Source organism: Micromesistius poutassou (genome assembly GCF_964030765.1).
Source record: "Micromesistius poutassou genome assembly, chromosome: 20".
NCBI lineage: Eukaryota > Metazoa > Chordata > Actinopteri > Gadiformes > Gadidae > Micromesistius > Micromesistius poutassou.
This window is the reverse complement of record NC_140290.1, coordinates 12,923,441-12,944,856: the sequence shown is the minus strand read 5'-3', so window position 1 is coordinate 12,944,856 and position 21,416 is coordinate 12,923,441. Positions and strand designations below refer to the sequence as shown.

Below are 21,416 nucleotides of genomic sequence, written 5' to 3'. Positions count from 1 at the left end.
CAGCTCAAGAACGCACGGAAATAATCAACGAGTAATAATGATTTACATAATTAGTTTTATACAAACTAAGCAGTGTCTTCCATGTTTCTGATCCAGCGGTCCACTGTTGGACTCATTGTGGGCCAGCTATTCAGAGGCCGGGACCAAACATCCTCCGGTAGCGGGCCTAGCAGAGGTTGGCTGTACAAGGGCTCCCCCTCTCTTACATCCATGTATTGTAAGTCTGCAGAGTTTTCTTTATATAATGAACGCCTGCGATTGGAACTTGGCACATTGCAAAGAAAGCAATATATGAAATACATTAAACATTACATCATGATGTTATATGTGATCTTGTTTTAATGTAAAATGGGCATTTGGTCTGTTGCATGGAATATTTGTGTATAGATTCAATATGAGGAATTAAAGGTCGAGTCATTCAACTTGAAAGAGTGGCCTCTCCACGGAGAACACAAACAGTACCACGCCTCGAATAAAGTCAGTCATCTAGATCCTTGTGTAACAAGATGCCGATGTCAGGACCGTAGAGTCGCTCACCAGCTTTCAGAGACACAAGACTCACTTGTTCCCCTCCCCCCGACCTCTTGTGCACTTATTTTATGTTGTACGTCCTGGCACTTGGTGTACGCATGGGCGTCACCATAATATAATTGGGGGGGGACACGTCCCCCCCACCCTTGAAAAAAAGTCATTTCGACCCCCCCGCATTTGCCATCAAAGATATTAGTGCATGACTGGTCTACTAGTCCAGTGTTCTTTCCATCGCTTCACAATCAAATCCGTTCCACTTTATCAGTAGGGGGAATACCCATATAAATAGAAATCCATTTTCTGTTTTTTTAACACACAACGCAGCATCACGCACGCATTCAAAACACGCACAGAAGCCGACCGAAGCAAGCTGTTGTTGAGAGTCGGATCAACGACAGCGACACGAGATGGACATAAGGACTTTTTTTCGAAGAAGAAGAGTAAAGTAAAGTAAAGTTGCCCAAGTTTTCCATTGAGTGGCCAAATAGCTAAATTGCGTTCTTCCATGGCGAAACACAGCCAGCTTTTCTGATAAGAATGTTACCACCCTCATGAGACATTCTCTGGCATTAGCAATATTCAAAGTCACAAAGATCAAATATTCGTGCCTAATAGCCTACTTTGTTGTAAAAAAAACCTAGCCTATATATCATCAAGACATGTAAACGTTTTCAATGGCTGTTAAAATATATATATATATAATAATAATAATAATAATAATAATTTAAAAAAAAAAATATATATATATATATATATAAATAACATAATAGTAGTCAGAAATTGCAGACCATGCCAGCTCCAAGGAAAATCAATGAAAGAGGGAGATCATTTTAAATCTAAAAACATGGTAAAATGATGCGGGAAATTGCATCTACTTCTTTCAAATTTTTTCTGGGGGAGGACCCCCAGACCCCCCGTGAAAATATGTCCCCCCCACTCTCAAAAAGCTGATGACGCCCTTGGGTGTACGCACACTAACAATTGTTAGTGCTTTGCACTTGGTTCTATGAACATATTGTTTCTCTTTCTTCTGACAAATGTACTTATTGTAAGTCGCTTTGAAATAAAGCATCTGCTAAATGTAAATGTACCAGCTCAGCACACAGGCCCTGATGTGGTGTCCTACATGGTGAGAAAGGTTGATATAACCTGCAGTATAACCTGCACCCACAGTTCTGCTGCCTGACTTTGTCCTTTGAGTCCAACAGCACATGATACATATATATATATATTGACACCTAGCCTTAACATCCAAGATGGATGCCAATAATGGTTGTAGTTGTAGCGGGACAGTATTGTCATGTTCTGCCCATCAGCTGCAGGTAATGCTGTCCTCTGACTGCTGTTACAACCCTGAGCTGTGTCACGTTCAGAAGTTTGCTGATGACACGGCCATCGTTGGATGCATTAGGGGTGATAAAAAAGTGCCTTTTATTATCGTCTTTGTGTGTGTGTGTGTGTGTGTGAGCCCTGCGTAAACTGTGTGCATAGGGCTACTACCACATAGCCTCGACAACAACAAGAACAACATATTGTTGCTAATAATAATTAATAATTAGCCTAATAATAATAAAGAAAAATGTTTTTCGTTTTTGGATAGCATTTCTGCTGTGTTTGACTATGAGGTCGCCACTGCGTTAAAATATTTATCTAATATATATATAAATAATATATATATCTGCTCTGGCACCGACTCTGGGAGGAATACAGGAGCTTTGTTAGGATCTTTGTCATCCGGCGCCACACAAACCACTTGCACCTCAACACCTTGAACACCAAAGAGCTGGTCATAGACTATGGGACTAGTGTAGTTGAAAACGTTGTGTCCTACAAGTACCTCAGGCTGTGGCTGGACAACAAGCTGAACTGGGCAAGCAACATAGACCATCTGTACAGGAAAGCCCAAAGCAGACTGTACTTCCTAAGGAGGATGCATCATCAACATCTGCAGGAAACTCCTGGGTGTTGATGTTCTACCAGTCTGTGGTCGCAAGCATTCTCTACTACGCTGTGGTGTGCTGGGGGGCAGCATATCTAAAAAGGACTCCTCAAGGTTGGGCAAGCTGATCAGGCGGGCCGGCATGGACTCTCTGGTGACAGTGGCAGAGAGAAGAACATCCAACAAACTGCTGGCTATTCTGGAGCAACCAGATCAGCAACCAGAGGAGCTCGTTCAATGACAGGATGCTCCTCCCCAAGTGCAACACCAACCTTGTCCCCCGTGCCACTCGACCTGACGGGGGTGCGTCTTTGAAAGTGATCAGCTGACTCTGATTGATTTCAATCAAACAATCTAGACCTAGTCTATATGGCTGAGAATTTGGTGTCTGAATGTACTATGTGATCTGATGAAGGCCGAAACATTATCACCAATTAAAACATTATTACTATTGGAACTCGGGAGTGTGTAGCTCGGAGTAGGCGGCGGCAAAGGAGGACACAGGTCGGGAGGAGCACCAGGCCTGACCCACTACATAACATAACATAACACCACTTGGCTGTTTGATACACTGTTTTCTTGCACTGTTTAAGCACTCCCTCACGTAAATATTGGCTTGTGTAGTACTCTTGTATGTTATTTCCCTGCATGTATATTTTTAGCATTTTGCATTTTGTACTATTGCACGTTTATACTTGTTACTATACTTATACTTGTAACATGGTGTTTGCTGCTCCTGGAAGTGCAATTTCCTGAGGAATTAATAAAGTTCCCATCTATCTATCTATCTATCCATCCATCAATAAAAATGCACAGGCGGTCAATTTAAGCCATCACTTCTCAAACACACAATCTTATGTACCCCCACGGAGGATTGTATAGTGCTCTGTTGCCCAAATTTGTTATGCTGTTGGTACACTGTATCTGACATCTTAAAGTCATGCTTTAAATCCTACAACAGTGGAGCCATACCGCAAAACATGAATTACCATTTAGATGACCATTTTATGCAGTAAATGGTTAAATAGACCGGAGGGATTTCTGACAGAAGGCAATAATGCATTTAGTTTGAGGCCCCTATGGTTGGCAGCCAATTGAAATGTGTGAAACAGAATGTCACGGGTTTACCTTGATGGTTTCACTTTTTGACCCGTGTTCACACAATATGTCTGCCACCTATCACTTCTATTAGTACAACCAAGATGGCTGCTTCCTCACCTGGACTTCCCTGCCCATCTCTGATTACCTTCATCAGTCTTCTTCATATACCGGCCGAGATCCACTTGTCTTGATTGTGGGTGTTACACCTTACTTTCCAGCAAAATCCTTCCTGATTAATTTCTGCCTGCCTGAACCCCTGAGTGTGTGTGAATGATGGCTGGTTTAAGCAGCCTCACCTGGCCACACTCTGACCTATTGGACTCTGGGGCTGGATGAGGCAGCACACCTGAGAAATCGATGCACAGGTTCAACCAATCATCACCAAACATACTCGAGGAGAGTTCTGCTACATGGCAACATGGAGCACCATTGTCATGCAACCTTACAATAAACCAGATTTCCAACACGACCACCCTGCATCCTTTGTTTGGAGGAGCCCAGCAAAAGTAGCCTGGGTGGAGTGTGGCAGCCAGCTAGGTGGCATGTAGCATCATTGTCATTGCTACACTGGCACCAAACGTGAGCCCTCTCCAGAACAATAAAGGACCCTGAAGAGCTGTCTGTGGACGCACTGGCCACAAGCAGCGGCCTATTCCCCAACAGTGCGGCGGAGCCCATCGGAAGACGGGGGAGGCGGCGGGAGCAACCACCACAGGCAACTGTCTGTGGTTTGCAGCCCCTGGGACCACCCCGAATCAGCCGACGAAGACCCATACTCCAGAAGGGCGATGGGGAGAGGCCCGTGTCAGCCTGGGTGAGGGTTGCCAACCACCGGCTGTTTCCGGCCCTCCTGAACCTCCACCCAGCCTGTCACCACCATTTCCGCCAACGCCTCCACCAGTCCAGGTAGCAGCCCAGGCCTCCAGTCTACAGGATGGATGTGGGGTGGGTTGGCGGGTCACCCTGAGGAGGTGTGGGAACAATTGGGTTTTGGTGTTATTTTATTTTATGTATGGCAGCCCTGGAAGGAGTCCGCTTATTAGGTTGGGTAACCGTGTTTTTGAGTCCAGGGGTGGGAGTAGACTTCGGTTGGGCATTCTCTCCAGCTTCAATTTGGTGTTGGGTATGTGGGTGTGTGTGTGTGTGTGTGTGGATGAAGGCTGGTTTAAGGAGCCTCACCTGGCCCGAATCAAGGCAATGCAACTTTATTTATATAGCACTTTTCATACACAAGGCAGACTCAAAGTGCTTCACATATAAACATTGTCATACAATAAAAGAAAACAATAGTTAAGTAAAAAGTAAAATAGATAGAAAATAAAGGCAAAGTTAAAAAAAAAAAAAAATTTTAGAAAGGCAGAGTTAAAAGAAATGCATTTTAGAAAGTGAGAAGACAAAGGCAAAGTTACTAATAAAATAAAATAATAAATAAATAAATAAAATAGAAGCATTGTAGATTTAAGATTTAGCAGAAAGCTAAAGCAAAGAATCAGAGTGATTGGACCCTTGGGCTGGGCAGGGCTGCACACCTGTTTTGCAAAATCAATGTGCACCAGTTAAACCAGCCATCACCAGTTGTGTGAGCACAGTGTTGTATGATAGGACTCTTGTTCCCTCCTACGATGGATTTTGGTCACTGGTTAACAATCTAGTTAGAGGCTGGACCCAAGCAAACTCGGTTCAATATCTCATTTAGAGATCCCATTCAACCTTACTATCATTCTTCTCTAACGGTCGGGGTAAGAGCCATTACCTCCCTGGTCATACTGTAGTATTATTATTTTGTGCACAATCCAGAGTTTCATCCCTACGGTAAAGATGGTCTATTTCGGGTTTATAGCTTGTTTTTTGAGTAGGGATGGTGGTTACGCACATGAAACATTAAGTCCAAGGCCTTTGGAGACTGGATATAAAATCATAAAGAGATTAACTCACATAAAAATCTGATGGGTCATCTTCTGCTGAAGGGATTTGGCTACTTGGGTCCTTTGTCCTTCACCCTCGTTCTTGAGCTTCCTTGATTCCATTTCATCTCTATTTCATCTTGATTCTACAGGTCATCTTCATTCTCCCTCCTACGTTGATACTCTACGTGAACCCTGCATGCTGCTAGTTGCCAAGTTTGGAAATCGCCCAGCAGCAGGTACACCCTAAATGATGTCACCCTTTGTTACAGCTTCATACTGAATACATACATTTATAAACTACAAAAGTGCTTTTTTGGCTGAAACAACTCATTCATGTAAAAAAAAAAAAAAAAAAAAAAGAGAAGAGATAACAATGTTTTTTTTGGAAAATCAATTATGTTCATACAAAAGGTAAATGCATTTCTTTGTTCTGAGGTTACACAGTACAAAAATGAAAAAGTAAAGTTTGATTTTGGCATACAGAGTAACAGCATAGGGGACATTTATAATGACCCCATACAGTATATCATACAAACTTGTTTGTAGGCACTTTGTTAAACCCCTCTTTTTGCTTATCAGTTATAAAGGCGGCCCATTGAATCTCAACCCCCTCCATTCCTGAACTCTGTTTCAACCCCTGTATTATTTTTATTTTTTATTTCACTCACATCAGTATCAGTAGTTCCAACTCTTGCCCTGCCCTGTTTGGCTCTACTGGTGGCTCAAATATTCCCATTTGCAGAAACTTGGGGCTCGTACTTTCTTCCCCATCTAGGGAAAAATTATCCTGCTCTTCTGTAGTACCAAGTGTCAGGCCTAGGCGTCGCATAATGTGCAGCGGTTTACCCTTCCGTGGAATAAGGGTAAACTACTGCACATCATGCAATGCCTAGCTCTTTGCAGCTCTTAAATGTTTAGCCTCAGCAATCTTTGCTATGCTGCTACTACCCACACCACAAATGCAGCTTCTCCAACAACCAGATCAACCACAAGGTATGAGCTTTCAACACAAATCACACCCTCAGGGTGTGTCCTGTATGGCATCATGGGACACCATTGTCATTCCCTTTTGTCTGCAACCTTACAATAAACCGGATTTTCAACTCCCTGTGTCTTTTGTCTGGAGGATGGACGCTTTTCATGTGTGAATTGGTTTGCATTTGTGTGTGAACTGGTCTGTACGACATTGAACTTGGCGGACGAGATTGTTGACAGGGGGGGGGGGGGGTTACGGGATTACGGGCTGTCAGAGTTGTTGACGGGGGGGGGAATGTTACGGGCTGGCGGGGTTGCATAGTTGCAGTTGTTTGCGGGCGGACAAGATTTTTATTAGTACTAATAGTACGGCCCGCCCCTGCTCCTCAACAAGGAACTCTCTGTAGCCAATCAGATGCCTCCCTCGGTTTCAGCTTTCAGCTCATGTGATTGGCTGAAAACGAGGGAGCAGTTGAATACAAGCCAAATATTTCAGCATTAGTTATAATGCATTGTATTTATTGTTGGAAATGAAATGTACTCAAATGTAGTCAGCCTGGTCATGCCGTGGCTTAATGAACACTCCACAGCCCTGAACGTCAGAGAGTCAGAGTGTACTTGGAAGACCTGCGAACTCCAAGTCTACCATGAAATTCTGAAAGACTTTGACAAAATACAACAGTGCAGTTAAAGATGCTTGAACAATGTTTCCACACTTATCCTGCATGATTCTCCTGATTCCAAAATGCTCTAGAAAATGATTGACCAGGTTGTAGGCGCTCTCCCCTGTAACCTGGCCACCACTTGACCTCCGTGGTGAGTCCAAAACCTTCTTTATAGAGGAACTCAGCATTATAAGATGATTGATCTAATGCAACCTGTCACCAAAACACAAAAACACCTGCCCCCACCTCCATCCTTATCTAAAGGTTTTAGAGAAGGCGGTTTTTATACAATTATTGACTCACTTTACTACCGATTAAAATGAAGTCCGGCCCTTTTCCACCTTTGCCCCAACCCAGGTTTTGGAGCGGCCTGCCAGAGGAGATCAAGCTTACCATGCATGTGATGTATTGCTTTAATTTTTGGCATACCTTAGCACATTTCACCCAACCAAACTTTCAAGCCAAACTACACCCTTTGTTTGATTAAGTTAGCTAGTAATTCTAGTAATTGGATTCCTACACCCCCTTTTTGATCCTAGCCTAGGTAATGGTAATGGAATATCTCACCCCGGTATCACGCCATTTCATGCTCACGAAAATATTTATTGTATATATACATTGATTTAGGATTTTACACTACTGAGTTCTCTCAATATTTCGGGGGTATCAGCAAGAATAATTATTCCCTATTTTAATATATGGATCCATAGTCAGCTTTTAAACTTATACAAATTACAAGACACTTTGGACACGCAGTTTTCAGAAAGAGACTGACTTCTAACATTCTCTTGACAGGTGCAATAGATGAGATAGTAGATGAGTATCCAGTGATCTGTAAGGAGAACCTTAAAGCGCAGCTGGCCTTGAAAAGCATTCATTCACAACATCACAACACAACACTGTTTGGGATATTTTTCAAAGAGTTATTTGTACCGGTGCTATGGAAGCATATACGTAGCAAAATTCAAATGGCTAGAGTGGCACAATGGCAAGGGCGACAAAATGTAGAGCAATCAGGGACCAACTATTGTCTAAACAACCAAAATGATCTGGATGCAAATTTAGAAAGAGGAGACTAGTGAAGGATCAAGCACTCCAAAAACAGAGCGATTCCTATTTAAAATATAATGGCTTTCTCCTTGGTCAGCTTGCTTCTTGGTCTTTCTCCTTTTCTCAGCCAGTTTCTCAATACAGATGTTTACGAAATAGCCTTTACAGTATGAACCTTTTATCTTACTTCATATTTTCTTTTATTTTTCGATTTAGTACTGTTTTTAGTGTAGGGGAGAGCAGTGATGGTTGTGACACATTTTGCTTTTTTCTCAAATCAAAAAAGAATTACACTGGAATAGCCAATTTGCTAGATTAAAAACGTCAGTGTGTCAACTACTGAAACATTGTAGTCAAGTGGATTTATGAAATAACAACAGGTTGCACCACTTTTACTACCTCCCTGGCATTTTAACGCATGCCAGGGAACAAGAATAAGAATTACTTTATTGTCCGCCTTGGTGGAAATTTGTCTTCGGCTTCCCATTGAACACAGGTACACACATAACATGTTGAACAACATAACAATGGAACATACAAATATCACAAATATCACAACGAGATAGAATAGTGCAAATGACAATTAGCAGCAAATAAGTTAAATAGTGTAAAAAGCAGATCTGCTGTAACAAGTGGGAAAATCAGACTGTGTTCAATGCCTGAATGACAGAGGGAACGGAAGATTTCTTAAAAATGTTGTGGCTGGCTCTAGGGACCCTGAATCTCTGTCCAGACAGGAGCAGCTCGATGGCTGAATGAAGGATGTGAGATGTGAGAGTTCTATGGTTATTGCATTAGCCTTCCTGAGTACTGCTACATTTCTTAAATATACATAATTATTCAATCAAATACTGAAGACTGAACATACTGCACACCTGGGGTATAAATTGCAAATGTATTGGCTGATGTGCTCTTCAGAATAAATGTCAGAATTAAGAGGTCTGACATATGATGGGGCTGCCAATATGGTAGATAAATATTCTGCAGCCTCAATGACCACTGTGTGATTGCACAGGGCATGCTCTGCCTCTGCTTTGATTCATGATTCAATGCAGTGGGTTCATGAACAAGGCACACTTAGTACCCAGTTCGGGAAGGTCAGAGCAATATTTGAGAGCAAAGTTGACAAAAAAAAAAAGACAGCACATTGAAACCTTGATGGTTGATCTGAGACAAAGCCATCCATGGAGGTCTCAATCAGTATTCCACTGTGGAATACTGCTTAGAGTATAGGGCACCAGAACCCTCTGACTCAGGCACCAGGGCCCATGGCTTGTTAGACAGGTTCCAGAAAGGTAAGGTCTTGGAATGTTGGTAACCGAGGTATCGAGTTCCCGAGTAAGAAATGTGCTGAAGGGTGACAATGTACAGACTACATGAACTGATCATTTGCAAATAAACTGAGGCTATATCCTCTGTATATTTGCATTGTCTTTTAATTTGTATTCTCTTTATTTCATAAGAAACTCCTGTGTGGTCACAGGGTAGGCCAAGGGTACAGTGAGAGTTTGATAAGATTTTATTGTGACATATTTGAAGATATAATTTATATATTTCAAGCTGTATGTAAAGAAAGTTTAAATGTTCTTGAAATGATAGGAAAATAAATGTTTGACGTACAATGACATTAATGAATCCAAATTTGTAATTATTGTCCAGTATAACTGATTTCTACAAATAAATTATTCTGATAAATTAGATCCTATGAAATAACGCTATTCAGAATATAATATATTTATAACAGAACCAAGACCCTTTGATGTAATGCTTTAATTGTTGGCATACCTTAGCACATTTCACCGACCCATGTGTCCCTATACCAAATTTCAAGCCAAAGTTAAGGTTATGGTATATCTACATCGACAAAATTATTTATTCCCTAATTTAAATTAATTTATTTTAAATGTATGGATCGTAGTCAGCTTTTGAAAGGTTCTCTAAAAATAGTTATTATTATAATCATTATTGTTATGTCAGCCTTCTGTTCTCATGTACTCCTACCTGTGGCCTATCATCTGTATGCTCATCTGTAGGCTACAACTTGGTAGGCCTACAACTTGGTGAGTCGAACTAAGAACCTCCGTGTGGCAGTGCATCATCATCCAGCCACAAACAATGTTATGGAAATAAGGGCGGGGATACACAGTACTGTCAGTTGTAACTCCTCCTTGGCCCTTACAAAAAAAAAATCTAAGCGACCAATTCATATACTTAGTTAAGGAACGCACTAGTAGTAGTGGAGTCGGACTGTGTGTCGTAGTCGGACTGTGTCGTACCCGCACTTACTGACATGCGAGTTGTATGTTATTCAACTGTTGTCTTCTCTCCTTTGCCTTCACTCTGCGTTGATGGACGAGGAAACCCAAGGGCCGTATGAAGAAAAAGAAGAGAAAGAAGAAGAAGATGTACAGGAGGAAGTACCGAACCGCACGGCTGCAGCAGCAGCAGCAGCATCAGACAGCGGGGGCGTGAACGCACGAACCGTGCCCGGGGTCCCGGAGCTCTCCGCCGCATCCCGTCCGTCTGGTTGTTGTCATGGAGGAGAAAAGATGGCGGTTCTGGCCTATAGCCTAGGCAAACGAGAAATAAATCAGTATTTCAACATCAAAAATGCCAAGCTGATATCGTCCGTGATCGTCGTGTTGCTCTTTCTCTTCCACACCGCTTCCCGATACTATGGGGGTAAGTGTTCGCCTGTAAAGGAGAATCTGGCACCTGCGCTGAAGCCAGTGTTTCGATGTCCCCCATAGCGCCTACTAGCCACCGTAGTGTCGGATATGCCTCGCATGTTGATGCCTTACCCACTCGTCTACGTTTTAAAGAGGTGTAAATTGTCAACTATGTTGTCTAGGTAGTTCAAACGGCTCCACTAGCGAGCAGCTGTGTTCAACTTCATGTTGACGTTGTATTGTGATGGAAGAGCTAGCTTAGCCGACCAGCTAGCTGAGGTCTTGTGTTTACATGTTACTCACCCCGTATAGCGGTTCGTTGGTGTGGGTACAGGCTGACTTGTTAACGCTATACCAGTTCACACGTATATGCGTTATGCCACATATATTCACTGTTCTTTTAGTTTGGCACACGCACTTGGGTTGTCTATATTGCGTGCTTAAAACGGGGGTCAATAAGCTAATTTGATGTGCTGTATGTTTTGTATCGTCCAGTAGGGTAGGAGCACATCACATAGCATGTAGCCATAACTGGCTTTTTTAAAGAGCAAAAACATACACTTTTTAATGCAATCATTAATAAACGACAAGTTGACCCGTCCTTCCATAACAGTGTATACAATTGAGCTGCATGCAATGAATTGTAGTAGTAGGTACTAGTAGTTTGATAATAACATGCATTATTACAAATAATAGCAACCGCTTTTATTGGATTAATACAATCCAGAGCATTACCTATCTTCTATCTATTTACGTAATGTCAAAAACATTTGAAAACATGAACAACACATTTACCCTGGCACAACAATGCGCGTTCAATGTCAATAGCTTCAAAGTGAACGCACCATTGTATACTGCTAATCTCTTGAACAAATCTAAAGAGAGGCGCCAGGGGCTTTGTGCAGCCTGCCTATTTCAGGCAGGAGCACGGGATAAAATGAAAGGGGAAATGAATACAAATTTATGGGTGTGTTGTTATTGGGCTGATATGGTAGATTCTTGTGCACTGTCTTCAGGCTCCGACACATGTGACTGGCTGTTGTCCAGCGGACGGTACTTAGGGGAGAACGTTTGGCAGCCCTATGGCTGCATGATGCACAAGTATAAAAACACGTGAGTTACGCACACGCATGCCAGCAGGGATAGTGATTCAATGCATTGTATTCAAATATCACAATAATATAATACAATACATTGTGCTGGCCGGCTTTGAGTTGTTTGATATTAAGATTGCGACTTTTGTTTACTTTATGTCCTTTGGCTATACAGTGATTCTAAAAGCTGTCTTGCTGACAAAAGAGTGGCTTTTGTGGGTGACTCCAGAATAAGGCAGCTATTCTACTCCTTCATCAAAATAATCGACCCAGAGCGCAAGGAAGAAGGAAACAAGGTAGAGTCTGACAGCAAAAAAAAAATGCAAAACTTGGCCAGGGATGCAGATACACCACTGCATCAGAAAGCACATTTGGGTAAATGGTAATTATTAACAGCACTGACTGGTCTGGATGGGAATGAGCAAGGAACTGCCTGACCTGGACTTACTTCCTTTTCTTTCATGTTGTCAGCATGAAGACATTCCCTTTCACGATGACAGTTCTTCGGCCAACGTGGTGAGACAAATTCACAAATTGTCATCTCACAATCTCTCCACTCACATCCCATTTGCAACAAAACAAATACAGTTAATCTATGATTAGGAATCAAGATCTCTAACCAAACCTAATTCTGCCTGGTTTGCATCTAGGACTTCTTCTGGTATCCAGAGGCAAATGACTCGATGAAAGAGCGCCTGCGGTCATGGACTCAGGTGAGTCAAAATCACATATCACTGCAGGGTTAGGGTTATGCTAAGAATACCTTTGCTTCATGGGTTACATGTTTCTTTTTACTTTCCCTCACAGGACCCTTCATCAACGCCAGATGTTATCGTGCTCGGAGCTGCTGCGGTATGTTTGTTTAAAAAAAAAAAAAAGCTAGAAGGAGCAGCGCGACAGCAGCACATTTTCAGGGGCAGTCTTGGATCCTGCGTCACGTTGATTAATGCCATGACTCCTTTTCTCCCTGCTGCAGTGGTCCATCAAGCTGCACAGTGGCAGCAGCGAGACCCTGCAGCAGTACAGGGTCAACCTGACCGCCATGGCTGTGACCCTGGAGAGGCTGGCGGAGGACGTGGAGGTGTACTGGGTCCTACAGGGTGAGCTCTCATTCGTGTGTGTGTGTGTGTGTGTGTGTGTGTGTGTGTGTGTGTGTGTGTGTGTGTGTGTGTGTGTGTGTGTGTGTGTGTGTGTGTGTGTGTGTGTGTGTGTGTGTGTGTCCAGCCGAATCAAATATTTATTTGTTAAGTGACGTATTGAGAAGTTGTCCTCCTTTTTATATGCGTTTTACTTCTGCTTTGCAACTGCTGTTCATTTATATCCCCCTGTTTCTTCTTTCCCCATCCCTCTCCCACCTCTACCTCTCCCCTCCCCTCCCCCCCAGACCCGGTGAATGAGGAGGCGCTGAGTGTGGACCGGAAGATGATCACCAACCATCAGCTGAAGCTGTACAACGAGGCGGCAGTGGACGCGCTCAACGGCAGCAAGCGGAGCGCCCGGGTCAAGCTGCTGGCGGCCATGCGCCAGGCCGCCATGGAAACCATCGTCCAATCGTCGGATGGCCTGCACCTCCCCCAGGGCACCGTGAACGTGGTGGGTGTGGGTGGGCAGGGGGTTCAGGATCACTTAGGGGTATAGGGCGATTTGCCTTTTAAGGTGTTAAAAAAAAAAAGTTATAGTATTAATCAACCTGGTTGTTACAAATTATTATTGGCTTCAAAAACTCCAAACAAATCCAAAACAAAAGCATTGTTGCACAAGGACAACACCATATGTGCAGGAGTAAGCAGTCGCCAAAGGGGACATTTGTACAAGACGCACCCCCGTCTGACGCTCCGCCGTTCGCCTCCCCAGGGGGCCATGATCCTCATGAACGCGGTTTGCAACAAGCGGACGCGGCCCATCGACGGTTCCTGCTGCCAGGGGCCCCGGCCCCCCAGCCTGATGCAAAAGCTGGCGGCGTGCATCTTCCTGGGCTGCGCGCTGGTGCTGCTGGGGCTCCACGCCATGGGCTACGGCCGCCACCGCCACCGGCCTGTGCCCCCAGACGTGGAGAGCCTGGAGGAGAGGAAGCCCACCACGGCCCCGGGGCCCCCGGGGCTCACGGCGCCGCTCCAGGCGCTGTGCCGCATGGGCCTGATCATGGCGTACTTCTACCTCTGCGACCGCGCCGACACGTTCATGAAGGAGCAGAAGTTCTACACGCACGCCACCTTCTTCGTGCCGCTGGTGTACGTCGTGGTCCTGGGGCTGTTCTTCAACGAGAGCACCAAGGAGGTGAGGGAGACGGAGACTGCGGCTGTTTTTCATTTCGGTGTTTGGCGGATTCAGCGACTTGACAATTATAAAGTGCTGAAACAAAGACACATTTTTTATGTGTCATACAATATGCAAATGGCTGCGTCTCCCCATTCGCCCGACAGACAAAGCTGTTAAACCGTGAACAGACAGACGAGTGGAAGGGGTGGATGCAGCTAGTCATTCTCATCTACCACATATCTGGTGCCAGCGCAGTGAGTCCCTCCTCCACTTCCTCCCCCTCCTTTCCCTTTTTCTCTTCCTGTCTTAAGCATTAGTTCTACTGCTGCTTAAGTACTACTTACTCACTTTTGCACTGTCAGCAACCGATGATAAAATCATCACATGTCCCAATGTATGACAATTGCTGTGTGCCATAACACTGACATCATTCCCATGTTCCAGTTCCTTCCCGTGTACATGCACGTGCGCGTGCTGGTGGCGGCATACCTCTTCCAGACGGGCTACGGACACTTCTCGTTTTTCTGGCTCAAGGGGGACTTTGGACTCTACAGAGTGTGCCAGGTGAGTTTACAGCTCGGCCTTGTTATGCCAGGTAATCCCACAATCAACACTGTAGGAGGAGGTCAATTTCACTGCCTTGCCTGTGTAAAACCATGGGGGTTCATCACAGCGCCGGCTTTCTTGGTTCACTGGAGAAGGCGGGGCTGCGCATGGAGTCTAGATCTCTTTAGAATAATTTGCATACTCCCGAATGTTTTTATTTATTTATTTAATTCAAGAGACTCGCATGCAAGAATGAGTATACATCTGAGGGTAGGCTACAAACGCAATTAACTATTTACATGTGCAAAAATACCAACATATTCTTTATTTTGATGACCACTGGTTTTTTATCCCGACAAAAGCCTCGTAAGGACAGTTCCTCTGCGTCTTTCTAGTAGATCGCACCATCTTTCCCTGTCTTCGTTTAATGCGACTGCGTCACCTTCTCTCCCATGATCAGCAGCTCGCGGATTTCACTGTCACTCCAGTTAGAATTACTCATGTTGATATCACTGTGTTGTCTCTGTCTAGAAAACGCAGCAACACCTCTACCCAAGCCCCGTGCTAGCTCAAGCAGGCAATTTAACTCGGGCAGTGTAAACACGCGGACCATGCCGGGAAAACGGCGTGCATAAGACGGGCAAATTTGGCAGTGTAAAAATGTCTTCTATTTCTGTCTGTCTGTCTGTCTGTCTGCTGTAACACCATGCATAGGTTCAGCCTCAGGATATGTCAGTTTAAGTAGATGTTATGTTCTGTAGAGTTTGATTACATGGTGGATAATATATCATTTATAACAGGGCTCAACGCTCAGGTTTTTTTCCACTTGCCCAGCCGGGCCAGTGGGTCTTCTACTTGTCAAAAGTACATTTTTACTGGCCCCTATACAAATAGATGTTTTATTAGTGGTTACCAAATAACGACAAAGACTCAAGTAAATTGAAAGTAAGTAAATCAAATAATTCACCAAGCATTATCTGACATGGGCAAGGGGAGGGGGCAACATAAGGATAACTTTATCGATGATCGGGGGAACAAAATATTTTTTATTATTTCTTATATTTTTGTTGCTTTTAGTCCTTCACTTGCCTGAACAGGCAAGCTGGTTGTCATAGTTACTCGACGTGGCGTTTTAGTTGCCCCGGGCCATAGGGCAATCCTTATTGTTGAGCCCCTATATAATTTAGACCCTTTGATGATGGCTTTATTTTCCCCATGAGTATATATTGTACATTGTGTATGGGTTTACGTTGTATATATCATAGTAGTAGTTTGAGTAAATACTATTCTTGATTCAGAGACATTGTATGGTTTCCAAAGGATGGTTTTGTTTTGTTTTGTATACATTGACGATGATGACGATGTGTTTGTGCTCAGGTGTTGTTCCGTCTGAACTTCTTGGTGCTGGTGCTGTGTGCGGTGATGGACCGACCCTACCAGTTCTACTACTTTGTGCCACTGGTCACCTTCTGGTTCGTCATCATCTACGCCACAATGGCTCTGTGGCCCCAGGTCCTCCAGAAGAGGGCTAACGGTAGGTTCCTGACAACCACACACACCACACAGACACTGGCTTCTTGCAGACCAGTAGGTTTTTAGAAATAGGCGAGAAGGGTCATATTGGAAAGATACCGTACAGTGGATTCAGATTAGTTTTAGGAACCGTGTTTACTCCAATCTTTGTATCTGGAATGAAAAATGACGATGAAAAGACAAATGCACTGAATAATCTTCCGACATCTGAATTGCAGCGAAATCCAAAGTGTGGAACATACAAACGTTCACTCATGACTATGCCTTGTTTTTGTTTGTTTAATGTCGTTTGTTTTGAGCAGGCAGTGGCATGTGGCACCTTGGTATCCTGACAAAATTACTAGGCCTCCTGCTCTTCATCTGCTACTTTGCCAACTCGGAGGTGAGCCTAACCGCCGCTGTAACTTGTTCCATTAGCCCCAGGCATCTTGTTGTGACGTTGCCATGACGCCAGACCTGTGTGTGTGTGTGTGTGTGTGTGTGTGTGTGTGTGTGTGTGTGTGTGTGTGTGTGTGTGTGTGTGTGTGTGTGTGTGTGTGTGTGTGTGTGTGTGTGTGTGTGTGTGTGTGTTGTTACGCTGTGCCCCAGGGCTTCTTCCAGAGCCTCTTCTCCGTGTGGCCCATCTCCAAGCTGTTTGAGCTCGACGGCAGCATCCACGAGTGGTGGTTCAGGTGGAAGCTGGACCGATTTGTAAGTGCATTAGCAAAACAATCATGATGACGACACACTTGAGCGCTCTGTAGTCAGCCTGGGGCAAGATGCATATCCCTTACCCCCGGGAACTAAGCTGACCATGAAAGCCTTGTGCTACGTCGTGTGGAAGCAGAACAACGCGTCCGTTCACTGCAATGATTATCCATTTTTGCTATTATAAATATAAATGATTATAAATTATAAAAAATATACATTTTCATGATCATGCTAATGGTCACAGGTCAATTATTATTTAAACTATTTAACTATTTCACCGACACATTTGACAAGTGTTCCGCTTTCCCCCTGCAATATGCAACTACTTTTTACTAAATAAAAAGCTGCAAACATGGACAAAAAAAAAAAAGCCACAAAATGTATGATGCAACGGCATGCGTTACTCATTCATTGACGGAGGATGTGGCGTGCTGCAGGCGGTGATCCACGGCATGCTGTTTGCCTTCATCTACCTGGTGCTCCAAAAAGGCCAGGGGATGTTTGAAGGCAGGGGAGAGGCCCTCTTCTCAGCCACCATCTCCAACCTGCTCCTCTGCCTCTCCGTGGTCTTCTTCATGGTATGTCCCCCCACACAACCACAGCAACCAGGGAGTTCCTCACTCTCGTCACCTAGCCGCCACCCTGGTTCTAAACAATAGCTGGATGGAGGAACTGAATGCAAATGTATTAGTTGTACAATCCCAAGGGAGGACCGCATTTCAGAGCTCAGTCTCACACATGTCCCTGTCTGACTGTAGCGTGTTCCACAAACAGCCACTCAGTAGGCCACTTAGTAGCCGCCCTGGGGCTGTCTGGCTGTTGGTATGAGTGACCCCATCCCCTGCTCAACCACTAGGACTGCAACTCTTTTGTCTGGCTCTAACCCGCCATCTTCTCTTGAAGAGATCACAAGAGTGCTTATGTCCCCTTGTTCTCTCTCTCTCTCTCCCTCTCCCTCTCTCTCCCTCCCTCCCTCCCTCCCTCCACAGGCCTACTCCATATGGGCGAGCAGCTGCAAAAACAAGACTGAGTGCAACGAGATGCATCCTTACATCTCAGTTGTGCAGGTACCAGTCAAAGTTTTTTCTATGGCTACGCTCTCACCTCCCTCCCCGTCATTTTGTTCCCTGCACTAGTCTAAACGCCTGCTCCGTCTCTCTCTCTCTCTCTCTCTCTCTCTCTCCACAGATCTTGGCGTTCATCCTAATCAGGAACATTCCAGGCTACGCTCGCTCTGTGTATAGCTCGTTCTTTGCATGGTTCGGGAAGATTTCCTTGGAGGTAGGATGGCTTCGTGGAATGTATTGTTTGTATTTTTCTTTTATGAGGCGTCCATTTTGTTTTTCAGCGTTGCCAAATGGGCTTTTGCATTTCCTGTTATGTTCCAAGTTCAAGACCATGTGTTGAATACCTGTCTACTGGACCATGAACTTAATCACCGAAGCGCACACATTGCACAACCCACTTTGACTCGAGTGGGGTTTGAGTGGGTTTTTGTTACTTATGTCTAAGTTAGTTACTTATTCCTCTGCTAGTTACTTAGGTTTTAGTTACTTATGCCTCCGCTACAGTGCCCTCTCACTCACTCATTCACACACTTAATCCTTCCCTGACTCACCTACTCCCTCCCTCCATCACTCCCAACCCTCCCTCACTCACCCCATCGTCACCCACAGAGTGCTCTAACCTCCCCCGCCTCTCTCCCCAGCTGTTCATCTGCCAGTACCACATCTGGCTTGCGGCGGACACCAAGGGCGTCCTGGTGCTGATCCCGGGCCTGCCCTCGCTCAACATCCTGGTCAGCACCTTTGTGTTTGTGTGTGTGGCGCACGAGATCTCCCTGGTCACCAACGACCTGGCGCTGGTGGCCATCCCCAAGGACACGGGGGCGCTGCTGAAGAGGCTGGCGGCCGCGGGGGCGCTGGCCCTGCTGGTGCTGCTGCTCACCACGGGGACGGGGAGCGCCACCACGCCCAGAGCAGCCTGAGGGGCAGTGAGAGCAGACTATGGCCTCCTCCTCCTCTCTTCCCTCACTCCCCCCACACAGTCACCTTTTTTTGTTTCCACCGAACTCAAAGTGGACTCGGAAGTCCTGGATGTCCGTCATCCTTTAGTCACGGGGACGTTTGGATTACTAGAAGCCGGTGGGAGAGGCTGGTTTTCTCCCGAGGTCTCTTGATTGGTTGATCCGGCTCGCGGGAGGCGCGGGGCGGAGCCGCAACGTCTGAACAGGATCTCTCTCTGTGGTGAGCTCTCCCTGACCACTATGGTTCCAAACGTACAACAAGTCGCACACTGGAGAGAGAGGGGGAGGGGTCACACCTGGGATGTGGGCCTGCACTTTTCTAAGAAGACGATACGGGAAGACAATTAACAACGGTAGCTGTCTAGAAATAGACCTTATAGGACAGAAGGAGACATTATAGGAGTAAAAAATAGGTCCTCTCTTCAAAGTTTATAACCTCATGCTTGCAGTGTGAATTTTCCAGAGTTGCTTCTGCCCAGCAAACCTCACAAATAAAATGCATCCTGACACGACGGGAATTCACAGCACAAACACACACACACATATGTCCACGCACTGCGTTGTCCGTGTGTGTGTGTGTGTGTATGTGTGTGTGTGGTATACAACCTTCACACTTTTTGTAAGACGTCGCTCAATTGTTGTTTCGTCATCGTTTACATATTGAGGTATCCAAGCAATTCAACACAGACTGCCAACTCATCAGTGAGCCATACGGAAACGGGTGTGGTTCAACATGACCACGTGTCTACACGGGCCTACAGGTGAACCGTGGACCAGCCAGTGATACAAATACACAACAATAGGTTTGATACAGTGCACATCGACAACATCTTTGATGATGATGATAATAATAATAATAACAATAATAATACATTGTCAAAATATATTTTATTTACCTCTTCCATTTCGTTTAGGCATTGCTAGTTCATTTGAGCAAAGACTCTGCCTCGTGCCGCGAGGTGGACTGACCACCAACCTAGAGCTCCGAAGCTCTATGTGATATGTACAGTATTTAAAGATTTAAATTAAGCGCATATTTTCTACAGGGTTTGCTTTTTTTTTCTTTCTTTTTGTAGGTTTGTCCATTTCTGCTCCCATTTCTGCTGTTTGTAAAACCAAGTATTATGTAGGAGGTTCCGTTAGTACTCACAAAGCTAGAACACACTGTTGAGTTCATTGTAAATACCGAATAAGGAGGTGTTTGTGAGGACAATATGTCGGGTTTTAGGTTTACTTATTATTATTTTTTCCCCTTCTTCCTTTTGTTTGAATTGACAATGTTAAAATACCAGACTCCTCGTCTATCAAGAAAATGCACTGGATTTATACATGTATTCTTTTCTTTCTTTCTTTCTTGGTTGTCATAGGAAGGCCACTATTTGTTTGCGCTTTTGTGCTTTGTTTTCATTTGCTCAACGGGCAACTGAAATAGACACTTGAATGACATGGCGTGTGCTTTGTCAACCGAATGCCACTTGATTGTAAGACATACACGCCCGTCTTCCACCCAGGTCCATGAATACCTTACTGTAGACTCATCTCTCGATCGGCTGTTCATTTTGTAGTATCTATTTATCACCCAACCAAATTTAGCTGAGAAAGCCCAGGGGCTAGTTGTTTAGAGAAACGCCTACAGTATTTATCTGTCTCTCTCTCTCTCTCTCTCTCAATCGACTGGCACGAGAGGTTTGTGAAGTGCCAAAACTGGGACCCCTGAATCAGATTCAGTGCTGTGTGCTCACACGGGGACAGTCATTTCCTGACTGGTATAAACATATCTGTTTAGATACCATGTGTATTTCCGCACAGTTTTATTACATGATTAGAGGCTTGGCAGATACAGAACACACATTTGCACACAACTGTAAAATAGGTCCAAAGGTGGAGCATGATGCATAACATCCTTCAGTTTACCATGTGTAAATACCAACGGGATTCTTCCTGAACATATTGTTAAGATAACAATGTTGAACCCTCCACTATCCATTTACCAACAAGGTTGAGAGTTAAAAAGAAGAGTTATTAATGCAATGAGGCAGTCCCAAAGGAAATAGGAAAATAAGTTCTTGGACCATGGATTTGGCTCCTCCCATGGTTTAGACAAGGAATGCTTTGATTATAGTAGTTTACTCTTTGGTTTTCCTCTCTCTGCTCAAAGGCTATACATTTGCTGATTATTATCTGCCCTAATATCTTCTCTTTTTCTTTTTTTGCCCATTTGTACGAGCAAAAACTATTTATAATCTCACACAGAGCCTTGTTGAAAGATTACTTTGTTATTTCTTTTGTGGTGTCCTAATGTGAAATGTATTCATTTTATTTATAAAAAAAACGACTTTATTGTATATTGTTAATAACACATAACTTCATAAAAACATTTGCTGGTTTGCTCTTTTGTGCGTGTGTGTGTGTGGGTGTGTGTGAGAGAGAC

The 21,416-nt window shown here is 44.3% G+C and overlaps 1 protein-coding gene across 1 annotated transcript; it reads left to right on the top strand.

The window, feature by feature from the left end:
• The first annotated feature begins 10,488 nt into the window (after positions 1-10,488).
• Positions 10,489-21,344, top strand: casd1 (CAS1 domain sialic acid O acetyltransferase 1). Its single transcript, XM_084484574.1, has 18 exons — positions 10,489-10,850; positions 11,854-11,950; positions 12,107-12,227; positions 12,403-12,447; positions 12,582-12,644; positions 12,739-12,783; positions 12,908-13,031; positions 13,316-13,524; positions 13,786-14,208; positions 14,355-14,444; positions 14,635-14,754; positions 16,114-16,270; positions 16,572-16,651; positions 16,858-16,959; positions 17,397-17,537; positions 17,949-18,026; positions 18,148-18,240; positions 18,668-21,344. The coding sequence occupies exons 1-18, from the start codon at positions 10,517-10,519 to the stop codon at positions 18,944-18,946; spliced, it is 2,601 nt and encodes an 866-aa protein (XP_084340700.1). The 5' UTR covers positions 10,489-10,516; the 3' UTR covers positions 18,947-21,344.
• The last annotated feature ends 72 nt before the right edge of the window (positions 21,345-21,416 follow it).

What these genes read in the sequence shown, in the direction of transcription:
- casd1 (XM_084484574.1), top strand. Translation starts at nt 10,517, where the DNA reads ATGGACGAGGAAACCCAAGGGCCGTATGAAGAAAAAGAAGAGAAAGAA. An exon ending in ATGCACAAGTATAAAAACAC is followed by an intron (nt 11,951 to 12,106) that starts GTGAGTTACGCA and finishes TTGGCTATACAG; the next exon opens with TGATTCTAAAAGCTGTCTTG. An exon ending in TCAACGAGAGCACCAAGGAG is followed by an intron (nt 14,209 to 14,354) that starts GTGAGGGAGACG and finishes TTCGCCCGACAG; the next exon opens with ACAAAGCTGTTAAACCGTGA.